At 38.6% G+C, this 23022-nt stretch overlaps 1 protein-coding gene across 3 annotated transcripts in view; it reads left to right on the top strand.

The window, feature by feature from the left end:
* LOC120526080 (intersectin-2-like) overlaps window positions 1-23022 on the top strand; it is a 299488-nt gene that overhangs the window by 58232 nt on the left and 218234 nt on the right. For all 3 annotated transcript variants that reach the window (XM_039748966.1, XM_039748968.1, XM_039748967.1), the window contains exons 2-3: window positions 8687-8759; window positions 20251-20343. In XM_039748966.1, the coding sequence (XP_039604900.1) occupies window positions 8732-8759; window positions 20251-20343 (121 nt within the window). In that variant the 5' untranslated portion in view covers window positions 8687-8731. The remainder of the gene's footprint in view (window positions 1-8686; window positions 8760-20250; window positions 20344-23022) is intronic.

Genomic DNA, 23022 nt, shown 5'->3' with positions numbered 1-23022 from the left:
GCATGTTTGTCACACAAAATGTTTCTGATCATCACACACATTTAACCATTAGTCAAATATAACACAAGTAAACACAAAATGCAGTTTTTAAATGATGGGTTTTATTATTTAGGGAGAAAAAAAATCCAAACCTACATGGCCCTGTGTGAAAAAGTAATTGCCCCCTTGTTAAAAAATAACCTAACTGTGGTGTATCACACCTGAGTTCAATTTCCATAGCCACCCCTGGCCTGATTATTGCCGCACCTGTTTCAATCAAGAAATCACTTAAATAGGAGCTGCCTGACACAGAGAAGTAGACCAAAAGCACCTCAAAAGCTAGACATCATGCCAAAATCCAAAGACATTCAGGAACAAATGAGAACAGAAGTAATTGAGATCTATCAGTCTGGTAAAGGTTATAAAGCCATTTCTAAAGCTTTGGGACTCCAGCGAACCACAGTGAGAGCCATTATCCACAAATGGCAAAAACATGGAACAGTGGTAAACCTTCCCAGTAGTGGCGGCCGACCAAAATTACCCCAAGAGCGCAGAGACGACTCATCCGACAGGTCACAAAAGACACCAGGACAACGTCTAAAGAACTGCAGGCCTCACTTGCCTCAATTAAGGTCAGTGTTCACGACTCCACCATAAGAACGAGACTGGGCAAAAACGGCCTGCATGGCAAATTTCCAAGACGCAAACCACTGTTAAGCAAAAAGAACATTAGGGCTCGTCTCAATTTTGCTAAGAAACATCTCAATGATTGCCAAGACTTTTGGGAAAATACTTTGTGGACTGATGAGACAAAAGTTGAACTTTTTGGAAGGCAAATGTCCCGTTACATCTGGCGTAAAAGGAACACAGCATTTCACAAAAAGAACATCATACCAACAGTAAACTATGGTGGTGGTAGTGTGATGGTCTGGGGTTGTTTTGCTGCTTCAGGACCTGGAAGGCTTGCTGTGATAGATGGAACCATGAATTCTACTGTCTACCAAAAAATCCTGAAGGAGAATGTCCGGCCATCTGTTCGTCAACTGAAGCTGAAGCGATCTTGGGTGCTGCAACAGGACAATGACCCAAAACACACCAGCAAATGCACCTCTGAATGGCTGAAGAAAAACAAAATGAAGACTTTGGAGTGGCCTAGTCAAAGTCCTGACCTGAATCCAATTGAGATGCTATGGCATGACCTTAAAAAGGCAGTTCATGCTAGAAAACCCTCAAATAAAGCTGAATTACAACAATTCTGCAAAGATGAGTGGGCCAAAATTCCTCCAGAGCGCTGTAAAAGACTCATTGCAAGTGATCGCAAACGCTTGATTGCAGTTATTGCTGCTAAGGGTGGCTCAACCAGTTATTAGGTTCAGGGGGCAATTACTTTTTCACACAGGGCCATGTAGGTTTGGATTTTTTCCTCCCTAAATAATAAAAACCATCATTTAAAAACTGCATTTTGTGTTTACTTGTGTTATATTTGACTAATGGTTAAATGTGTTTGATGATCAGAAACATTTTGTGTGACAAACATGCAAAAGAATAAGAAATCAGGAAGGGGGCAAATAGTTTTTCACACCACTGTATATAATCTTGGTTACAACTAAGTTCCGACATTTTCTTTTAGCTTTGGTGCATAGAGAGATGAAGTTCCTCTTTAATACCTGAGATTGCTTTAAATATCATTAGTGCTGACATGCAGCAATAAGGTAGATACTTCATCGTCGGCAACACTTTCCAATGTGGCCTCTATGTCCGAAATCTTGGCTCCTTTGAGGCATTTAACATTAACTGCTGGTTTAACATAGTTTGGAATTCTAACCAATTCTCGCCAATTATGAGCACTTTCTTATTCTCAATATCCACATGTGCGCTGTGAAGTGCTGAGAATCTGTTCTGGGTCCGAATTGGTGACCTGGTTGCCGAGGGACTAAATTTTGGCTTCTTAGACCCCCGTCTTACTGTTACCCACTCGCCCTGTGACTGAATTGGTGCTGCTGACTTTGGCCGTGCACTGACTATAGTGAGACCTGGAGAGACTGAAGCTGAATCAGAAGTAGCCGAATTGTGTATACAAACCGAGTCGATCCAATTTTCAGTTTGCCTAATTGCTTTCAGGTTTCTAATGCGGTCCTCCAATTCACATATTTTCACCACCAACTCTAAATTAACTAAACACTTTTAGGCAGGTGAAGCTGTCAACACTGTCAGCCAGAAAACCTGAACTATACATGCTGCAGGACACACAACATATAAATGGGCCCTCAACGGGCAGAGAGCAGATACAACTTGCGTTTAGAGCTGATATCATCGTCTCCGTTTTTGTAGTAACTTTGGTGCTTCGGCGTTTTCTGTGTTCAGCTGAATCACTATGGGACCGCTTATAGTTTTATCTTCCCACTGAGCGATCGACTTTTATTTTTCACTGCTGGTTACCTGTCCGCTTTGCTTCAGTTGAACTTACTTGGGTGTTTGTGAAGGGCTACGTGCCTGTGGGAGACGCTGCTGCTCTGTGCTTCTGCTCACTGCTACTCTGAAGAGGTGTGGCCTGAAAAAGAGAGTAATGCAGTCGTTATTACTAAAACTTAATGAAAACATTTTCTGTTTTAGCCGTGTGTTCAGCATTTCTTGCCTCAAATTTCCTCTGTCATTATATGCCTCACATTTCCTCTGTCATTATATTTAGTATTTACACAGATCATTATAGACAAAGAATACACATGAAATGTATCTATTTCAAATTACAATATTTTATTACCTGTGTAATTCCTAACAAACACATCGCCAGGTAAACACTTTGACACAGGCTTCAGATGTGAAGATTTCAGCAGGGCAATGCTTGCAAAACAAAAGTGGGCTAACAGGTGTACAGTGGTGTGAAAAACTATTTGCCCCCTTCCTGATTTCTTATTCTTTTGCATGTTTGTCACACAAAATGTTTCTGATCATCAAACACATTTAACCATTAGTCAGATATAACACAAGTAAACACAAAATGCAGTTTTTAAATGATGGTTTTTATTATTTAGGGAGAAAAAAAATCCAAACCTACATGGCCCTGTGTGAAAAAGTAATTGCCCCCTTGTTAAAAAATAACCTAACTGTGGTGTATCACACCTGAGTTCAATTTCCGTAGCCACCCCCAGGCCTGATTACTGCCACACCTGTTTCAATCAAGAAATCACTTAAATAGGAGCTGCCTGACACAGAGAAGTAGACCAAAAGCACCTCAAAAGCTAGACATCATGCCAAGATCCAAAGAAATTCAGGAACAAATGAGAACAGAAGTAATTGAGATCTATCAGTCTGGTAAAGGTTATAAAGCCATTTCTAAAGCTTTGGGACTCCAGCGAACCACAGTGAGAGCCATTATCCACAAATGGCAAAAACATGGAACAGTGGTGAACCTTCCCAGGAGTGGCCGGCCAACCAAAATTACCCCAAGAGTGCAGAGACGACTCATCTGAGAGGTCACAAAAGACCCCAGGACAACGTCTAAAGAACTGCAGGCCTCACTTGCCTCAATTAAGGTCAGTGTTCACGACTCCACCATAAGAAAGAGACTGGGCAAAACGGCCTGCATGGCAGATTTCAAGGCGCAAACCACTGTTAAGCAAAAAGAACATTAGGGCTCGTCTCAATTTTGCTAAGAAACATCTCAATGATTGCCAAGACTTTTGGGAAAATACCTTGTGGACTGATGAGACAAAAGTTGAACTTTTTGGAAGGCAAATGTCCCGTTACATCTGGCGTAAAAGGAACACAGCATTTCAGAAAAAGAACTTCATACCAACAGTAAAATATGGTGGTGGTAGTGTGATGGTCTGGGGTTGTTTTGCTGCTTCAGGACCTGGAAGGCTTGCTGTGATAGATGGAACCATGAATTCTACTGTCTACCAAAAAATCCTGAAGGAGAATGTCCGGCCATCTGTTCGTCAACTCAAGCTGAAGCGATCTTGGATGCTGCAACAGGACAATGACCCAAAACACACCAGCAAATCCACCTCTGAATGGCTGAAGAAAAACAAAATGAAGACTTTGGAGTGGCCTAGTCAAAGTCCTGACCTGAATCCAAATGAGATGCTATGGCATGACCTTAAAAAGGCGGTACATGCTAGAAAACCCTCAAATAAGGCTGAATTACAACAATTCTGCAAAGATGAATGGGCCAAAATTCCTCCAGAGCTGTAAAGACTCATTGCAAGTTATCGCAAATGCTTGATTGCAGTTATTGCTGCTAAGGGTGGCCCAACCAGTTATTAGGTTCAGGGGGCAATTACTTTTTCACACAGGGCCATGTAAGTTTGGATTTTTTTTCTCCCTAAATAATAAAAACCATCATTTAAAAACTGCATTTTGTATTTACTTGTGTTATATTTGACTAATGGTTAAATGTGTTTGATGATCAGAAACATTTTGTGTGACAAACATGCAAAAGAATAAGAAATCAGGAAGGGGGCAAATAGTTTTTCACACCACTGTATGTCAGGAAAATTTAAGAAGGTCAGGGACAACAAAAAATCGTAAACTTCAGTGATTCTAGTATGAAAGATTTTTCTGTTTGACAGTATGGAGATTCTAAAACTCTGGCGCTGAGTGGCCATTTTTCTTAGGTATTACCTGTTTGGCTTTGCTTTGTTGTAAGAGATGGATAGTGTACAACTCATAAATTAGAATGTGAGGGGGCTGTTCACACTGTAAAAAAAAGAGCATGCATCTTCAATTGTATGCACCATTTGAGAGTGGGCATTGTTTGAGCAGAAACTTATTTGAGGCCTGTAAACAGAATGACATCAAGATGTTTTAAGGTGGTGGGGTTTTATTTACATAAATGTGATGTTCTGATAAAGTAGTCTCTTCAGATTAATATTGTTGACTCTGGTTTGGATCAGGCTGTTTTGCAAAACATTGTTTAAACTTAGCAGCTGGAGACTAGCCTATTTTTGCATTTATACACCAACTCGAGTTTCTTTAATAATCTTTCAGGACAATTGTTGAAATTCCCAGAATTTGAGCTTGTAATTACCGGCAATATGAATCCAGTATGTGGTGCACACAAAGCTAATGCCTTGAGCCAGTTTTTAAACAAATTTTACCTACACTTTCCCTAATATATCAACAACTCTTACTATGTAACTAGAATGGCCAATGATGAGTCCACCTCTGACCATCAATATGGGCTGTCCATACCTGAAAACCAAATAAGAACACAACTGAGGAAGGTATACACAAGAAAATTCACGTGACCAGATGTTGTCAGTCCTCAAGCACTTCAGGCCTGTGCTGACCAACTCTGTGATGTCCTTTATGACCTGTTTATTCTGTCCCTAAGTCTCTTGAAAGTGCTGTTGCTGTGGAAAACATCTTGAATTATTCTTGTTCTAATGAAGGCAGACATCTCTTCACTTAATAACTACAGACCAGTGGCACTTATGTCGCACATCATGAAGACCTTTGAGAGGATGGTCCTGTACTGTATGAATTGTCTTATGGTAGACCACTTGGGCCCACTATAGTTTGCCTAGCAGGCAGAAATTGGATTGAATGAAGCAGTTATCCGTCTGCTTTAAAAAACTTCTTCTCACCTGCATAAAGCTGGTAGTACTTTGAAGATTGTTATTTTGATTTCTCTTGTGCCTTCAGTACCACTCAGCCATACAGTATCTGTTTAGGGTTAAGCTCAGAGATTTGCAGATGGATTAGCCTATGGTGCCCTGGATAGTGGGCTGTCTGGATGACAGACTGCCATCAGTGTGGCTCAAGGGCTATGTGTTTTATATGTATGTAAGCAACACTGGGGTACCAGAAGCAACAGTCATGTCTCCTTTTTTCACAATGTACATTTCTAACTGCAAACATAAGACCAGGTAATGTCGCTTCCAGAATTTCTTAGATGAGTCTGCACTTATAGAGTGAATTAACAAAGGGGGTTATTATAGGAGTCAGGTGGAGAACTTTGTTTCTTGGTGCAGAAATAATTGTAATCAGATAATCATCAGCAAAACCAAGGAACTGGTTATTGAGTGTTTTCATACCAAAGAGCCTCTGTATCCAGTCACTATTCAGGAAGTGGATGTAGAGGTTGTGCACTCCTGCAAGTACTTGGAGGTCAACATTAATGACATGTTAGATTGGTCAGGTAACACAGAGAAACTATATAGGAAAGAACAGAGCAGGTTCTTTTTTCTTAGGAGACTATGACATCCTTTACTACACTACCTCTGATATGCTGCGGTAAGCAGTGCTGGTAACTTCAAGATAGGCCCACCGAATCAATAAGCTAAGGCTCAGTTATGGAACACACTCTGGATCCCCTGGAGGTAGTAGTAAAAAATATAATTAAAACAAAACTGAGTGCCATTATGAACAATCCTGTATATTCTCGCTCTGACACACTAAATACAGTCGGCTAACAAATTATTCAGAAGTGTGTCAAGAAGTGTGACATTTTTATACCAACAGCAATATGTCTGGATATTGGCTTACTGAGATTGTGACTGCCAAGTCAGAAGTGGGATTTTTTTTTTTTTTTAAATTTTCTTCCTTTTTACTAATAGTGATGTGTGTTCAAACTGCAGTGTGTGTGCGCACATCTCTCCGTCTGGCTGACCAACCACTGACCTAGTAAGATACATCGAACTTTCAGGTATATTCTGACATTATTAAATAAAGTAACTGTTTTTTTGCTTTAAACATAGATTTTAATATAAGGAAATATTGAACTCAGACAGGTCATTAAAATAAAATATCAATATTTAATTCATTGCAGTGCAAAATCAAAAAAATATATAATTGCCAAGTAAAAAGTGTTTTTATGAAAAAAAATCTTACATGATGGAGAATAGTGGTTTTCATGTTTAAATTCAGCCTCTAAAAATCTAAGAAAATTGTGAAATTATGAAAACAATTTTTTCAGTGTATACCTTTGCTATAAAAGCTTTTTGTTCTGTTATCGGTTCCTGTAATTGATACATTAATAAATGTTTAATAGATTAATAAATCTGAAAACAATTAAGAAATGTGACTGGATGTGCAAATTACCAGGCAACTTCCCTTATTAACAGAAATGGGAAGATATTTGCAAAAGTTCTGGGTATGGAAGTTAAGTGATTACTTGGATCAGGCTGGGGTTAAATGCTCAGGATATGCTGTGGGAAATGTGAGGGAACTGTTACATCTAATTGACACAATTTTCAGTATTAGGTCTTTGACTATATTGCTTTCTGTGGGTATAGAGAAGGCATTTGACTGAATGAACAGGACATTTATGTGGAATATGCTGATGGTGTTGGAGTTTGGGGTAGGTTTTTTTAATATGATAGCAACTTTGAATTCAAATTTTACATGTACAGTTTGTACAAACACGATTAGATCTTACCCTTTTTTACTTGCATTGTGGTATTAGGCCGGAATACCCACTTTTACCAATGCTTTTCATTCTCGCTTTAGAACCGTGACTACATGTTTTTCGTTCTGCTTTCGTAAAACTAACAATAGTCTTATTTTATACTGATTATATACTTCTCTGTCTTGACAATGCTGTTATTGATATTTCAGCAATACTCCATTTTTAACAGAGCTCAAAATATGTTACTAGACAAAGCTCTTATCAGTAGCGCTGCAGCCTTGCAGAAAGGAGAACATTGGTTCATGACCCGGGTCCTCCTTGCATGGGGTTTGCAAAGTGCTTTGAGTAATGAGAACAGCGCTACATAAATGTAAAGAATAATTATTAATGTTCTCTTATTGAAAAGAACAAAAAATCTTTGTATTTTTGTGAGGTTTGATAACCTGAACGTTCTTTTACTGTGAAACCAGAAACAATACTTTCTTCTGTAACTAATTCCCTTTCCTCAACAGTTTTCTGCCATTTTATTGTTTGAAACAATTTGAAAATTCAGTTTGTTTTTAATTTTATGCATTCTTTCACAATTCTTATTTATTCTCATTGTTTAACTGCTGTGCAACTTCATTGTGTTTATATTCATCCTTATTGAACATACAGCCTTAGGATTTTAATAAAATCTAGCTTTTTCAATCTGTTTTCTTGGTGTGAGTGTGTGTTAATTGTAGGAATTTCTTGAACAAAGAGAATGTCATATCTAGGAAAATGTATACTAAGCAGAGAAAGCATTTGCTGAGGGTCTTTTTTTTTTTATATCAGATTTGGTTTAGGATAGCATAACGATTTTAAGAAGAAATAATTTACTGACAGTTGATTTAAAAAATGAGATATAGTAGTTCACTATATTTTAACATGAAGTGAGTGAAGCTGTTATTGAATATTTTTCCTGTAAGGTACAACTATTTGTTTTACATTTGTTTTTTTGTTTTTTTAAGGAAAATCTATTACTTCTGTCATACAAATGTGCCAGTTCTTGGGAGCATGTTTCTTATATGAGTGTGTGTTCTGTTGAGGATATGCTAATAGTTGCAGGTTGTCTCTGTCTATCTGTAAGAATCTGTATGTGTGCATGTGTTGGAGTGTGCGAGAGCATGCACGTTTTTGTGTGGTGTATTTGGCTTGATCAGCAGAGGTCTGAAGCAGTGCATTGTTTGCTGTCGGAAGTGAGAGCCGAACTGAAGGTTTGTGTGAGGAGAAGGAGGAGGTGACATCCACCCCCCCCACCCCCTCTCAGCAGGAGCACTACGCCACGCTGTGCCCTCCTTACATTATTAATGGGAGAATATTTTTATGTTGCAGATGGTTAACAGCTAGCCGGGCACATTTGGGACTAGTGGGACTAGGATGGCTCAGTTTCCCACAGCCATGAATGGTAAGTAGACTATTCAGCTTTAATTGCTTTGGGAGGGGTATAGTAGCAAATTTCCTCAACTGCAGCATGACATACGTTACAGTGCATCTATCTTCAAGTAATCAGAGATCTCTCATGTAAATTTGTAAGCACTGAATTAGTATGTTGCTTCCAGCCACCACATGCTAGTCTGAATGAATTAAATTTGGTTTATCCTCATAAGTGGGGATGTATATATAATAATATACTGTATCTAATATATATATATATATATATATATATATATATATATATATATATATATATATATATATATATATACATACACACACTCCCACTTATATGAGGATAAACCAAAAGCAATTCATTCAGACTAGCGTTCAATTCAGTGTGTGTGTGTGTGTGTATATATATATATATATATATATATATATATATATATATATATATATATATATATATATATATATATATATATATATATATATTTTCAGTTTTAAATAGTAGGTGATGAGTAATTAAAATGAAAAAAATAAGAACAGTAAATTAAAAAGAGAAAAATAAAGGTTTACAGTAAGCTATGTATTTAAATTTATCCTACATTCTCCCTATAGTATATTCATTCATTTGGGTTATGTGTAACTATTGACTTTCAAGTACTCTATGAAAGAGACCTGCTCTTTTTGGTAACTTATTGTGAGACATAACGATCCTGCTTCCTGCTAGTCAGCTTATGTAACTTTTTTCAGTTTAGACATTATAGCCTTTTCTGTCTTTGTGACCTTGCATTTTTTTTTTTTTAATGAAATTGTAAAAATATGACATGAAGGCATTTTTAAGGATGTTTAGTTAGTAAATGTGCCCTTTTTGGTTGATTTGTTATTTTGGGCTATAGAGCTATTTTTCTGTCCGTTGATTTATCCATCCTTTTTCTAGCTGACAGATCTTTGTAATTTATTTTACTTGGTTACTTTTTTCTTAGTAGCATCCTCTTAAACTGTCAGAGTTAATTTGTTACTTTTTACTGGCTTCCTGGTATCTGCTTCTATTAATAAAAAAAAACAAAAAACTGCACACTGTAATTTAAAGGAGTCATTCACATTTTCAAGGTTGTAAAATTAATACAGTTTTTGTTCTTCATGTCCTCATGATGTTGATCAGAGAATGACAATGTGCTATTAATATTTGATTTAATTCAGCTCTTATTTTAAAATACAGTCTTCGTAAATTAGAAAATGTATTTCTTTCATGGAGGATTTGAAGTGTAAAGTGTTGAGATTGTGTGTTGTATCATTTCTGGTGTTTTGGGAGAATTTTAAATATAAGTTCAATAAGTTTCAAACTGAAGTTACTTCTTCACAATCATGGTATACATTATTTTTTTCACATGAAATTGCTTTCTAAGGTGACATATGCATTTAAAAAAAATAACTAGCCCATTCTTGCCTTTTATAATGAAGCTAATGGGCCCTGGAGTCTCATTGTGAAAAAAACTTGAAACATAATTAATATGTTCATTTTTCAAGCCAAAAATATAATTGAGTATTGATCCACATCTTTAGATTAAAAACATACTTCAAAATACCATATACATGTCATTTTTAGAAAAAACGAACCATTATTGTGAGATTCGGCCATTTTGAATGGACACCAGCCGTACACTTCAATTCGCTTCTCGTCTTTCTCTGTATCATGCTTCAGGGCCAGGGACATTGATTCATTTTGGAAAGTATTTGGCAAACGTCATTATTGACATTGAACGTTGATAGACAACCAGACAACCAGACAATAATAACTAAAAAGTCACACTTAAAATTACTCACATTCTTTCTTTCATTATTCAAAGTCTATATCATTATTTTGCAAAGATACTGCTTGCTGCCACTTGATTAATGATGCACCTATCTGCTTTAGTGAGAGAGAATATTGAGCATGCATTTATCATGTAATCAAGTGACAAAAAGTGAACAGAACTTATATACTTCAATTCATCCTAACCTGCTTATTATGGACAGGGTTGTAGGACAGCTGGAACCTTTCCTGGTAAGCAGCAGGTGTAATGCAGTAGCATTCCTTGAACAGGGCGCACACACACATACATTTACTGTATATATACCATACCCAGTTTAGCAATGCCAATTCACCTAGGTTTAATCAGGATGAAATTTTTTATGTTTATGACAAATGTTTTAGCATACGCAAAGTGGTAGCACAGAGCTGTCATTCCTGCTTTACAGTGTCATGGTCTGCATGTTCTCCCTGTGTATTTATGGACTGATTGGTATCACTGAATATTAGTGAGAACTCACTAACAGTAGTTTTCCTCTGTGCTTTACTTATGAATGCAAAATTTTCATTGGAATTAAATAGTGAATGTATTTTTATTTGGTAGACTAAATAAATGTGCATGTGTTTATGTATCATTTATCTATTGTTGTGTATGCACTATATAGATATATAACTCGATAGGCTACATCAACAACACATTCATCATATTAAAAAGTGTAAAAGGCGCTATATATGTGCAACCCGACACAGACTGGCACGGAGGCATGTGTAAAATCAACAAAAAGATGTATTTTTTCTTAAGCTGAGGTCCACGTCTTCCCTATGGCCCTAACACAGTCCCAAGCACACCAAAATAAACCAAAAGAAAGCACACCACACTCTTCTTCTTCCTCCACCACTCCTCCCAGGCAACCTCATTCTCCTCCTCCTGCTTGAAAATACTGCCCACAAGGGCCCAGCGGTTTCTGCTGCAGCACCCCCTGGCAGCGCCTGCAGAACCCAACAGGGCTGCACCAAACTCCGACTCCCATGAAGCCTTGCTGGAGTCAGAGGCACCGCTGGAACCCAGGGAGTCTGCCATCTAGAGTCCAGGGGGAGGTTTTGGGTCTCCCATGCTTGCTCCCCCAGAACATATGCTGAAGGGGTGCCCTGGCCGTCCGCCACAAAAGTAACCAGCTGAACAAATTCTACAACCACATCAACTTAGTATTCCTCACAATCCAATTCACGATTGAAAAGAAACAAACGGATCCATCAATTTCCTTGACATTTGTATTGAAACAGGTAACCATGCCAGTTTAATTACAAGCGTTTATCACAAGGAGTGTTATGCTGAAAAAATACTACACATTTCCAGCTTGCTTATTTATTTATTTATTTTTAGAGAGAAAGACTGTATGTATATATAATGTCTTTATTTATTTGTTTATGTATATGTTTGTATAATTTATTATTTTCATGTTTTTTTGCACATCAAGCAGTATGTTCGGTGGCTGCTTAAATAATAACATTACATTATAAGTGAACTGTGTGTTATTACAATTAATATGACAGTTAAAGATATTTTTTTAAGGATTCCAGCTGCAACTGGAAATGGAAGGTGACACAGATGGAACTCTGTTGTGTACCTAAGGAGATATTCAGTCTTGGCAGATAGTAATTCCTTTGTTTAGTTTAGAAAGCATCGTTATTTTAAGGGAAAGCTATATTTTCTAGCATTGTTCATATTCTTTACAATAAAGCACTTGTTCTTCCATTTTAAATTCATCCCTCATTTTTCTTTAAATAATAGATGTTATATTCTCATCTGTGCTGCTTAACAAAAACTTTTTGTAGGAAGTATGAGAAGGTTCTCTTTAGCATCAGTAAAGCTTTACTAAGTACCGTATTATTCCTATATACAGAAAATTCAGAAAGTGTTCATACCACTTTTTTATATTTTGCTATATTGCAATCTTGTACTCAAATCTGTTAATTTTCCCCACATCAGGCAACACTCAATATTTAAGAAAGACATAGCAAAAAAGATTTTACAATTTTTTTTCAAGTTTGTTAAAATAAAAAAGAAACCTGTCATTTTCAAAAGTATACTGATTTTTTTCAGTGACGTGAAATTTGGTCTCTGTGCATCTCATTTTTTTGATCATTGCTGAGCTGTTTCTGCACCTTGTTTGTAGCCCACCTTTGGTCAATTCAATTGATTGAACCTGATTAGGATAGGCACACACCTGTCTACATTAGATTGCACAGTTTACTGTGCATCAGAGTAGAAACCAAGGCATTAGACCGAAGGAATTGCCTTTACAGACAGGATTAGTGACAAGATTTTGTTGAGGCATAGATCCGAGAAAGCTACAAAATGAATCCTGTGTCATTGAGGTTTCCAAGAGCAAAGTTGCCCTCTTAATTCTTAAATAGTAGTAGTAATTTCAAACAACCACAACTAGAAACTTTAGAAGGACAGCCATCACTGCAGTACTCTACTGGTCTGGGCTTTGACAGAATGGGCAGACAGAAGCATCTTCTCAGTAAAAGTTGCACGAAAGCCCAGATTATCTGGTCTGATAAAATCAACATTAGCATCATGTCTAGAGAATACTAGGCATTGCTTATCGCCTGTAGAATACCATTCCATCGGTGAAGTATACTGGTGGCAGCATCATACTCTGGGGTTACTTTTCAATAGGAGGTACTGGGAAGTTACATATAGATCCTTAAGGAAAAAATGCTCCACAGTGTACTGGACATCAGACTGAGCCAGTGATCCACCTTCTAAGAGAACAATAGATATAAGTACAAAATAAAGAAAACGCAGGAGTGGCTTAGGGACAACTCTGGAAATGTCCATGAGTTTCCCAGTCAAATTCTGGACTTGAAACCAATTGAACATCTCTGGAGAAATCCAAAAAGGGCTGTCCACCAACATTCTCCATCCTACCTGACAGAGCTTAAGATGATCTGTAGGGAGGAATGTCAGAAAATCCTGAAATCTAGGTATGTGAAGCTTGCCAAATCATACCCAAGAAGATTTTGGGCCATAATCATAGTCAAAAGTACTTCAAAGGTCATTCTCATTAATTTCAACTGCAGTATTTGAGGCTTGTTCAAAGTACTTTTTTATATTATTATTTATTTACTGTTTTAAATATTGGTAATAGTTTTCAGCACAATATGATCTTTTATTTCTGTCTGTTTCTTACTTTTCAATTCATTGTACCACTGGGGTCTTCTTTTACAGTGCTGCAAAGTGAAAACGTCATTCAAAACATCAAATGTATGACTTCATGAGAACAACCATTGAGACACCTGCTCTGGTCATGCTCCAATCGTGTTAATTAGCCAGGACTCCATATTTTTCTTTTAAATGCTTTTTATTTATATCTGATTGGATAGGTTTATAATTGTAAGGCTCAAAGTGAGGCAGGAGTGTGTGCTGGACAGTAGATTGTTATAGGGGCCTGTACAGTTGGTAAAAACACTGACTTTTCCCGTTGTTGGACATTTTTCTCTCTCACGTATGCTAAGGCTACTTTGTGAGTGGGACCACAGGGTGTGCTCCCAAATCACCCTAATGGTAGATCCAGCCATGCATATTATAGTTTTCTCTTTTCAACACAATCTTACAGTTTACCAGTTCATTGGAATATAATAACGCTAACTTAAAAGCTTTCAGCAAGAATGACTTGCATTATGTTATTATGTGTGCACATTGAAAAAAGTAGTTTTTTAAAGAGATTGATCATCTTTATCACTTATTTGTATTACTCATGACTTTTTGATTCTTGGTTGTTTAATAATAGCATCTTTATTATGTACTTCATCATAAAGAGACGAAACTCGTAGATTGAATGGAGTAAAAATGTGGTGAAAAAGAAAGTACAAAACAAACATCTTTGTCACCAGAAATGGTAAACTTTCTTTTTTTCTGTTTGTTTTTGACTGTTTCACTATTCTTTTTAAGATTAGCATCCTTTCATTGCATCTACTATGGAGCTCTTCAAATTCAATTCTGGATGGCTGCATTTGCAGGTTTTGTACAAACCCAGTTTCATAGCCTCCTTAGTATTATGTTTATCCCTGGAAAAACGGCTCAAAAATTATGATTTTTTAAAAAAATGTTTTTACGTTTAACAGAAACATGATGACATCAAAATGTCAACATCAGTACAGTATAATAGGTATGTACAGTATAGTGTACCTTGCTGTACTAATGCAGATTTAGTACACATCCTTCATGTAATATGTTTTGAGACTGTCACCTTCACACAGCTTGACGTTGCAATCGGGACAGTACAAGCGTGTTTCTTTGCACACTTTTTATACAATATATTTTTTTTGTTGCCTGCACACAAGAGGGTAGAATTTGAGTCCCTGAACTGCATGATCAGTTTGCCCCTTGTGTTATTGTAGGATGCTGCAATGCAAAACTTGAGCAACAGTTGCTGCACAGTGGTGCTAACGTCTTTCATATCTTTCTATTTGACTGCAGCACTTTGCCTTTTTGACATATACTTATTTGCACTGCGTTGGATCTTCAGATGACCGTTTTCATCAGGCATATGACGCCAGTTCAGTCATACAGTACTGACTGTATTTTCAGTATCCTGTGTCAATGTCTGATGAGCAGTTCACACAGTCATCACTAGAGTTTAATTTTACTAGTGGCTTAGTTTCAGTTTGTTTTAAAACTGGCTTTACAGCTTCTTGAGTACATGCCTTTGTGTTTTTGGTTGGAGGCTTCGTCCCACTCATAAATTTTGAAAGTTACCTTGGAATGGCAAACATATAAATCATAATTTTCTGCAGTACAATGTTATTTTATTTTCTAGTTGGCAGCAGAATACAGTTAAAAAAAGTTATTTGGGCTATACACTGTAATGCAAATGATTAAATGTCACCGTGAATCTGCATCTGGTTTCATTTTAAGTGTACAGAACTCGGTCTAAGATACACTAAAGGGTTAATGTACAGTAGATTAATCAGAAACCAGTTATGGCTTAAACAACATCTAACCAGTTACCCTGGCTTAACTGCTTCTTGTAGCCTTTAAACATATTTTAATTTCTTCACTTTCTTAATCAGCTGCCAATTATAAAATAGCAGAGAATGACAAAGAAACCAATATTTCTTCATCTTACTTTGTTCAATTTACACCTATGTTCTTTTACCATGAAGTATTTGTTATGATAAAATATCTGGAAAGAAAACAAAGTGAGAAAAAAGTGAATAACTGGGAGTTACTAATTTGCTGTAGTCCACAAATAGTCCATTTCTCAGGTAAAGAAATATCAACAATGCAAGAATGACTTGAAGTGGCGGAGTGAAAATAGTAACAAAGTATAAAATGAAATACATTCTGATATTGTCAAGGACTTGCTTGCAAGTCACCAGTGCTCACCAGGACTGAACTTCAGATCTCCTTATCAGCTGCATGGTTCTGTTTGCACTTGTTTTTATTATAGGGGAATTGCATGGTCTTCAGGCAGTGGAATGTATACTGGGCAGCTGTCCTTGCATTAGTGTTATGGGTGTGTAACAGTCTTTCTAAGCCCATACTGTAGTGGGAATTCACTTGGTTTATAACAGAGGGGACTGGGCGGTCTCATGGTCTGGAATCCCTACAGATTTTATTTTTTCTCCAGCCGTCTGGAGTTTTTTTTGTTTTTTCTGTCCCCCCTGGCCATTGAACCTTACTCTTATTCGATGTTAATTAATGTTGATTTATTTTGTTTTATAATTGTGTCTTTCATTTTTCTATTCTTTAATATGTAAAGCACTTTGAGCTACTGTTTGTATGAAAATGTGCTATATAAGTAAATGTTGTTGTTGTTGTTGTATAACATGACCAAAAAGTCTTTTAGAAATGTAATTTTTATATATTGTATATTAGATGTCTACTAAATAGTTTAATACATCATCTTCTTCTTCTTTCGGCTGCTCCCATTAGGGGTCGCCACAGTGGATTAACTTCTTCCATATCATTCTGTCCTCTGTATCTGGTTCTGTTTCACCCATCACCTGCATGTCCTCTCTCACCACATCCATAAACCTTCTCTTAGGCCTTCCTCTTTTCCTCTTACCTGGCAGTTCTATCCTTAGCATCCTTCTCCCAATATACTCATTATCTCTCCTCTACACATGTCCAAACCATTGCAATCTCGCTTCTCTGACTTTGTCTCCCAACCGCCCAAATTTAGCTGACCCTCTAATGTATTCATTTTTTATCCTATCCATCCTAGTCACAACCAGTGCAAATCTTAGCATCTTTAACTCTTCTACCTCCAGCTCTGTCTCCTGCTTTCTGGCCAGTGCCACCGTCTCCAACCCATATAACATAGCTGGTCTCACTACCGTCCTGTAGACCTTCCTTTTCACTCTTAGTGATATCTGTCTGTCACAAATCACTCTTGACACTCTTCACCCATTCTACCCTGCTTGCACTTTCTTTTTCACCTCTCTTTCACAATCCCCATTACTCTGTACTGTTAATCCCAAGTATTTAAACTTATCCCCTCTTGCCAACTCTACTCCTTGCATCCTCACCATTCCACTGACCTCCCTCTCATTTACTGTACACACATGTATTCTGTCTTTTTCCTACTGATCTTCATTCCCCTCATCTCTAGAGCATATCTCCACTTCTCCAGGGTTTCCTTAGCCTGCTCCCTACTATCGCTATAGATCACAATGTCATCAGCAAACCTCATAGTCCACAAGGACTCCTGTCTAATTTCGTCTGTCAACCTGTCCATCACCATTGCAAATAAGAAAGGGCTCAGAGCCGAACCCTGATGTAATCCCACTTCCACCTTGAATGCATCCATCACTCCTACCGCAGACCTCACCGCGTTCACACTTCCCTTGTACATATCCTATACAGCTCTTACATACATCTCTGCCACTCCCGACTTCCTCATACAATACCACAACTCCTCTTGAGGCACCCTGTCATATGCTTTCTCTAGCTCCACAAAGATGCAATGCAACAACTTCTGGACTTCTCTATACTTCTCCATCAATTCCCTCTGAGCAAACATTGAATCTGTGGTGCTCTTTTTTGGCATGAAACCATACTGCTGCTCACTAATCATCACCTCCCTTCTTAACCTAGCTTCTACTACTCTTTCCCATAACTTCATGCTGTGGCTCATTAATTTTATCTCCCTGTAGTTACTACAGTCCTACACATCCCCCTTATTCTTAAATATCGGCACCAGTACACTTCTCCTCTCCTTAGGCATCTTCTCACTTTCCAAGATTCCATTAAACAATCTGGTTAAAAACTTCACTGCCATCTCTTCTAAACACCTCCATGCTTCCACAGGTGTGTCATCTGGGTCAACGGCTTTTCCATTCTTCATCCTCTTCATAGCTGTCTTTACTTCCTTCTTGTTAATCAGTTGCACTTCCTGATTCACTATCTCCACATCATCCAATCTCCTCTCTCTCGTTCTCTCCTTTCATCAGCTTCTCAAAGTACTCTTTCCATCTGCTCAACACACTCTCCTCATTTGTGAGTACATTTCCATCTTTATCCTTTATTACCCTAACCTGCTGTACATCTTGCCCAGCTTGGTCCCCCTGTCTAGCCAACCGGTACAGGTCCTTTTCTCCCTCCTTAGTGTCCAACTTCTCATACAACTCATCATTCGCCTTTTCTTTACCCTTCGCCACCTCTCTCTTCACCTTGTGCCTTATCTCCTTGTACTGTTGTCTACTTTTTGCATCTCTGACTATCCCACTTCTTCTTTGCCATCCTCTTCCTCTGTATACTCTCCTGTACTCCCCCATTCCACCACCAGGTTTCCTTTTCCTCCTTCCTCTTTCCAGATGTCACACTAAGCACCCTTCTTGCTGTCCCCCTTCCTACATCTGCTATAGTTTCCCAACTGTATGGTAACCCTTCGCTACCACCCAGTGCCTGTCTCACCTTCTCCCTATACTCAACTTTGCAGTCTTCCTTTTTCAGCTTCCACCATTTGATCCTTGGCCCTGCACTCACTCTCCTCCTCTTCTTGATCTCCATTGTCATCCTGCAGACTCCCATTCTATGCTGCTTAACTACACTTTCCCTGCCACCACTTTGCAGTCTTTAGTCTCTTTCAGATTGACTCGTCTGCATAGGATGTGATCTACCTGTGTGTATCTTCCTCCAGTCTTGTACGTAACCCTATGTTCCTCCCTGTTCTTAAAATACATATTCACCCCAGCCATATCCATCATTTAGGCAAAATCCACTATCCTCAGACCTTCTTCATTCCTCTCTGTGACACTATGCCTACCTATCACCTCCTTGTCTCTGTTCCCTTCACCATCATGTTCATTGAAATCTGCTCCATTCTCCACTTTCTAACCCTTGGGTACATTGTTCATCACTTAATCCAACTCACTCCAAAAATCTTCTTTCTCATCCATTGCACACCCAACTTGCGGGGCATATGCACTAACAACATTCATCATCACACCCCCAATTTCCAGCTTCATAATCATTACTTGGCGGCACGGTGGCGCAGTGGGTAGCACTGCTGCCTCACAGTTAGGAGACCTGTGTTCGCTTCCCGGGTCATCCCAGCGTGGAGTTTGCATGTTCTCCCCTTGTCTGTGTGGGTTTCCTCCGGGTACTCCGATTTCCTCCCACAGTCCAAAGACATGCAGGTTAGGTGCATTGGCGATCCTAAATTGTCCCTAGTGTGTGCTTGGTGTGTGGGTGTGTGTTTGTGCCCTGCGCCGGGCTTGTTTCCTGCCTTGCGCCCTGTGCTGGCTGGTATTGGCAACAGCAGACCCCCGTGACCCTGTAGTTAGGATGTAGCAGGTTGGATAATGGATGGATGGATAATCATTACTCTGTCTGACACTCTTTTCACCTCCAAAACACTCCTGAAATGCTGTTCCTTCAGAATAACCCCTACTCCATTTCTCCTCCTATCCACACCATGATGGAACAATTTGAATCCACCTGTGATCCACCTGGCCTTTCTCCCCTTCCATTTAGTCTCTTACATATACAATATATCAACCTTCCTTTTCTCCATCATATCTGCTAACTCTCTCCCCTTATCAGTCATACTGCCAACATTCAAAGTTCCTACCCTCAGTTCCACTCTCTTTACCTTCCTCCTGCCTCTGGACACTTTTCCCTCCTCCTCTTCTTCTCCTCCTTCTTCGGCCAACAGTAGCCCAATTTCCAACCAGCACCCTGTTGGCTAACAGTACTGGTGGCGGTCGTTGTTAACCCGGGGGTCCTCCAATCCGGTATGAAAATTTGTATTGTTGTCCGCATATTGATTTGGCAAAATTTTACACCGGATGCCCTTCCTGACATAACCCTCCCCATTTATCCGAGCTTAGGATTGGCACAAAGAAACACACTGGTTTGTGCATCCCCTGTGGCTGGGTTTAATACTTACAAGAAATAAAAAAGTCTGAATTCAAAGACACATGTAATTACTACGAATACTTGTTTTGTATTGAAGTCACAAACACAGTGATTTTAGTCCAGATAAAATATGAAATATTTTGTTCAGTTTATTTTATTTTTGTATAGTGCTCTTCACTAATGAAATATCTTGTAACATTTCATTTATAGATCATTTTTTGTAACTGCATTATTATATTTGGAGACATGCTTGTGTTTTCATATATATATATTCAAAGATAGGCATGTTCAAAAGTGAAAACATAAGGTTTTTTAATAATTGCTGGATTTTTTTTTATCTATCTATAGGTAATCCAACTATTTGGGCTATTACCCCAGAGGAAAGAGCCAAACATGACAAACAATTTGATAGCCTTCATCCATTATCAGGCTTTATTTCAGGTAAGTTTAAAAAAATAGGAAAAGTATAACAAACAAAGTGGGGAATAAATTTCCAGTTTTCTCAGTAATCGAAAACAACTATTAAATTAGTAAATTAATTAGTAACTAAAGCTTATAAAGATTTTGCTACATAAGGTAACCTGCAATATGTGTTACATGAAATATGCCATTATTCTGGTTTTAAACTTTGAAAGAATACCAAACCCAAAGTGACAAACATCCTCTTAGGCCTTCCTCTTTTTCTTTTTCCCTGCAGATCTATCCATAGAATCCTTCTCCCAATATACTCCGCATCTCTCCTCTGCACATGTCCAAACCAACACAATCTCGCCTCTCTGACTTTGTCTCCATACTGTCCAATTTAAGATGACCCTCTAATGTACTCCTAATCCTGTCCATCCTCGTCACACTTTTGCAAACTTTGCATCTTTAACTCTTCAACTTCCAGCTCTGTCTCCTGATTTCTGGTCAGTGCCACCGTCTTCAACCCATATAAAATAGCTGGTCTCGCTACCGTCCTGTAGACCTTCCCTTTCACTCTTGCTGATACCCTTCTGGCACAAATTACTCTTGACACTCTTCTTCACCTATTCCACCCTGCCTGCACTCTTTTTAACCTCTCTTCCACAATCCACATTACCCTGTACTCTTGATCCCAAGTATTTAAACTAATCCATCTTCGCCAACTCTACTCTTTGCATCCTCACCATTCCGCTGACTTCCCTCTCATTTACACACATGTATTCTGCATTGTTCCTACAGACCTTCATTCCTCTTCTCTCCAGAGCATATCTCCACCTCTCCAGGGTCTCCTCAACCTGTTCCCTACTATCGGTATAGATCACAATGTCATCAGCAAACATCATAGTCCACGGGGACTCCTGTCTAATCTCGTCTGTCAACTTGACCATCACCATTGCAAATAAAAAAGGGCTCAGAGCCGATCCTCGATTTAATCCCACATCCACCTTGAATGTATCCATCACTCCTTCCTCAGACCTCACCACTGTCACACTTCCCTCGTACATATCCTGTACAACTCTTACGTACTTTGCAGTCTTCAGTCTCCTTCAAATTGACTCTTCTGCATAGGATATAATCTACTTGTGTGCATCTTCCTCCACATTAATCTGCTAATTTCTAAAACTGTTCTAAAAATAATAGTACACCAAACAAGTTTACCTGAATTAAAAAAAAAAAATTAAGATTGGTTGATGGATTGGTGAGACATGGGGGGTGGGGGGAGTTTAGTCTCACTGCAGTTGCATGAAATGGAGTAGTGGAATCTTGTTGTTGGCTTGGTTTTTTCACCAGACTGCTGCTTGTGTACCACATAGAATTCAGAATTACATCCATCCATCCATTTTCCAACCCGCTGAATCCGAATACAGGGTCACGGGGGTCCGCTTGTTTATAACTACATTGAAACAGAATCCCTTTCATGCAACAATGGCACAGTATTTTAAGTCATGTTTACTTAAAAACTATGATTAAATTTACAGTGGTGTGAAAAACTATTTTCCCCCTTCCTGATTTCTTATTCTTTTGCATGTTTGTCACACAAAATGTTTCTGATCATCAAACACATTTAACCATTAGTCAAATATAACCCAAGTAAACACAAAATGCAGTTTTTAAATGATGTTTTTTATTATTTAGGGAGAAAAAAAATCCAAACCTACATGGCCCTGTGTGAAAAAGTAATTGCCCCCTGAACCTAATAACTGGTTGGGCCACCCTTAGCAGCAATAACTGCAATCAAGAGGTCAGAGGTTTACTCTGCCCTAAATGAAGCCTGTCCTCCTGGCTACAGTTACTTGGAGGAAGCTCGCAGCACTGGGCGTGGTGGTGGCTAAGCTATCATCCACCGTCAGGATTTGGGGTTGTCCCGTATCTTGATACCTGCAACATCTTCCTGCGAGTGTCTTGCATTTAAATGTAAGCCTCGTTTTCCCATGACTGTTCTCCTTATCTACCGACCTCCAAAACACAACTCTCCCTTCATCCTGGAAATGACTGATCTTCTCACAATATTCTGTGCTACCTCTGCCAACATCATAATCCTAGGAGATATAAATATTCATGTTGACAATCCCACAGGTTATCTCACTGCTGATTTCCTTGAGCTACTAGATTCTCTCAATCTGCAACATGTTGATGTTCCCACACATTCCAGGATTCACACACTTGACCTGGTCATTTCAAATTCTGCCTTAATCAGTAACCTACAGGTATATGATCTTGGTATTTCAGACCACAAAGTAGTGTCAATGGAGCTGCCCTTTCTTTCCCCCCATACCAAACCAAAACGACAGATCCATTTCAGAAATCTGAAGAACATCAATGTGGATGTCTTGGCCCTGGACCTTAATCTTCTCTCCTCTGACCCTATCAGCTCCCTCTCTGTTGCTGACCTTCTGGATTTTTACAACCAGTCCCTGAGCAGTCTCCTGGACTTCCACGCCCCCTTAACATCCAGGTCCGTCTCATTCTCGTGCTCAGCACCTTGGTACACCTGCGAAAAATGAAGACGGCTGATTGTCCACAAACAGGCTTACAGGGCAGCGGTGTGGAAATCTAACGCCCGACTCGTCCAACATGGGTAAATTGACCGTCGGACAAGTGTGTTTTTCTGGATTCAGTTGTCCGCGGACAAGTGCAATTTTCTGGAGAAAAAAA

The sequence above is a fragment of the Polypterus senegalus genome, chromosome 3, assembly GCF_016835505.1.
Source record: "Polypterus senegalus isolate Bchr_013 chromosome 3, ASM1683550v1, whole genome shotgun sequence".
Lineage (NCBI taxonomy): Eukaryota > Metazoa > Chordata > Cladistia > Polypteriformes > Polypteridae > Polypterus > Polypterus senegalus.
This window is presented reverse-complemented; position numbering and strand designations above follow the sequence as displayed.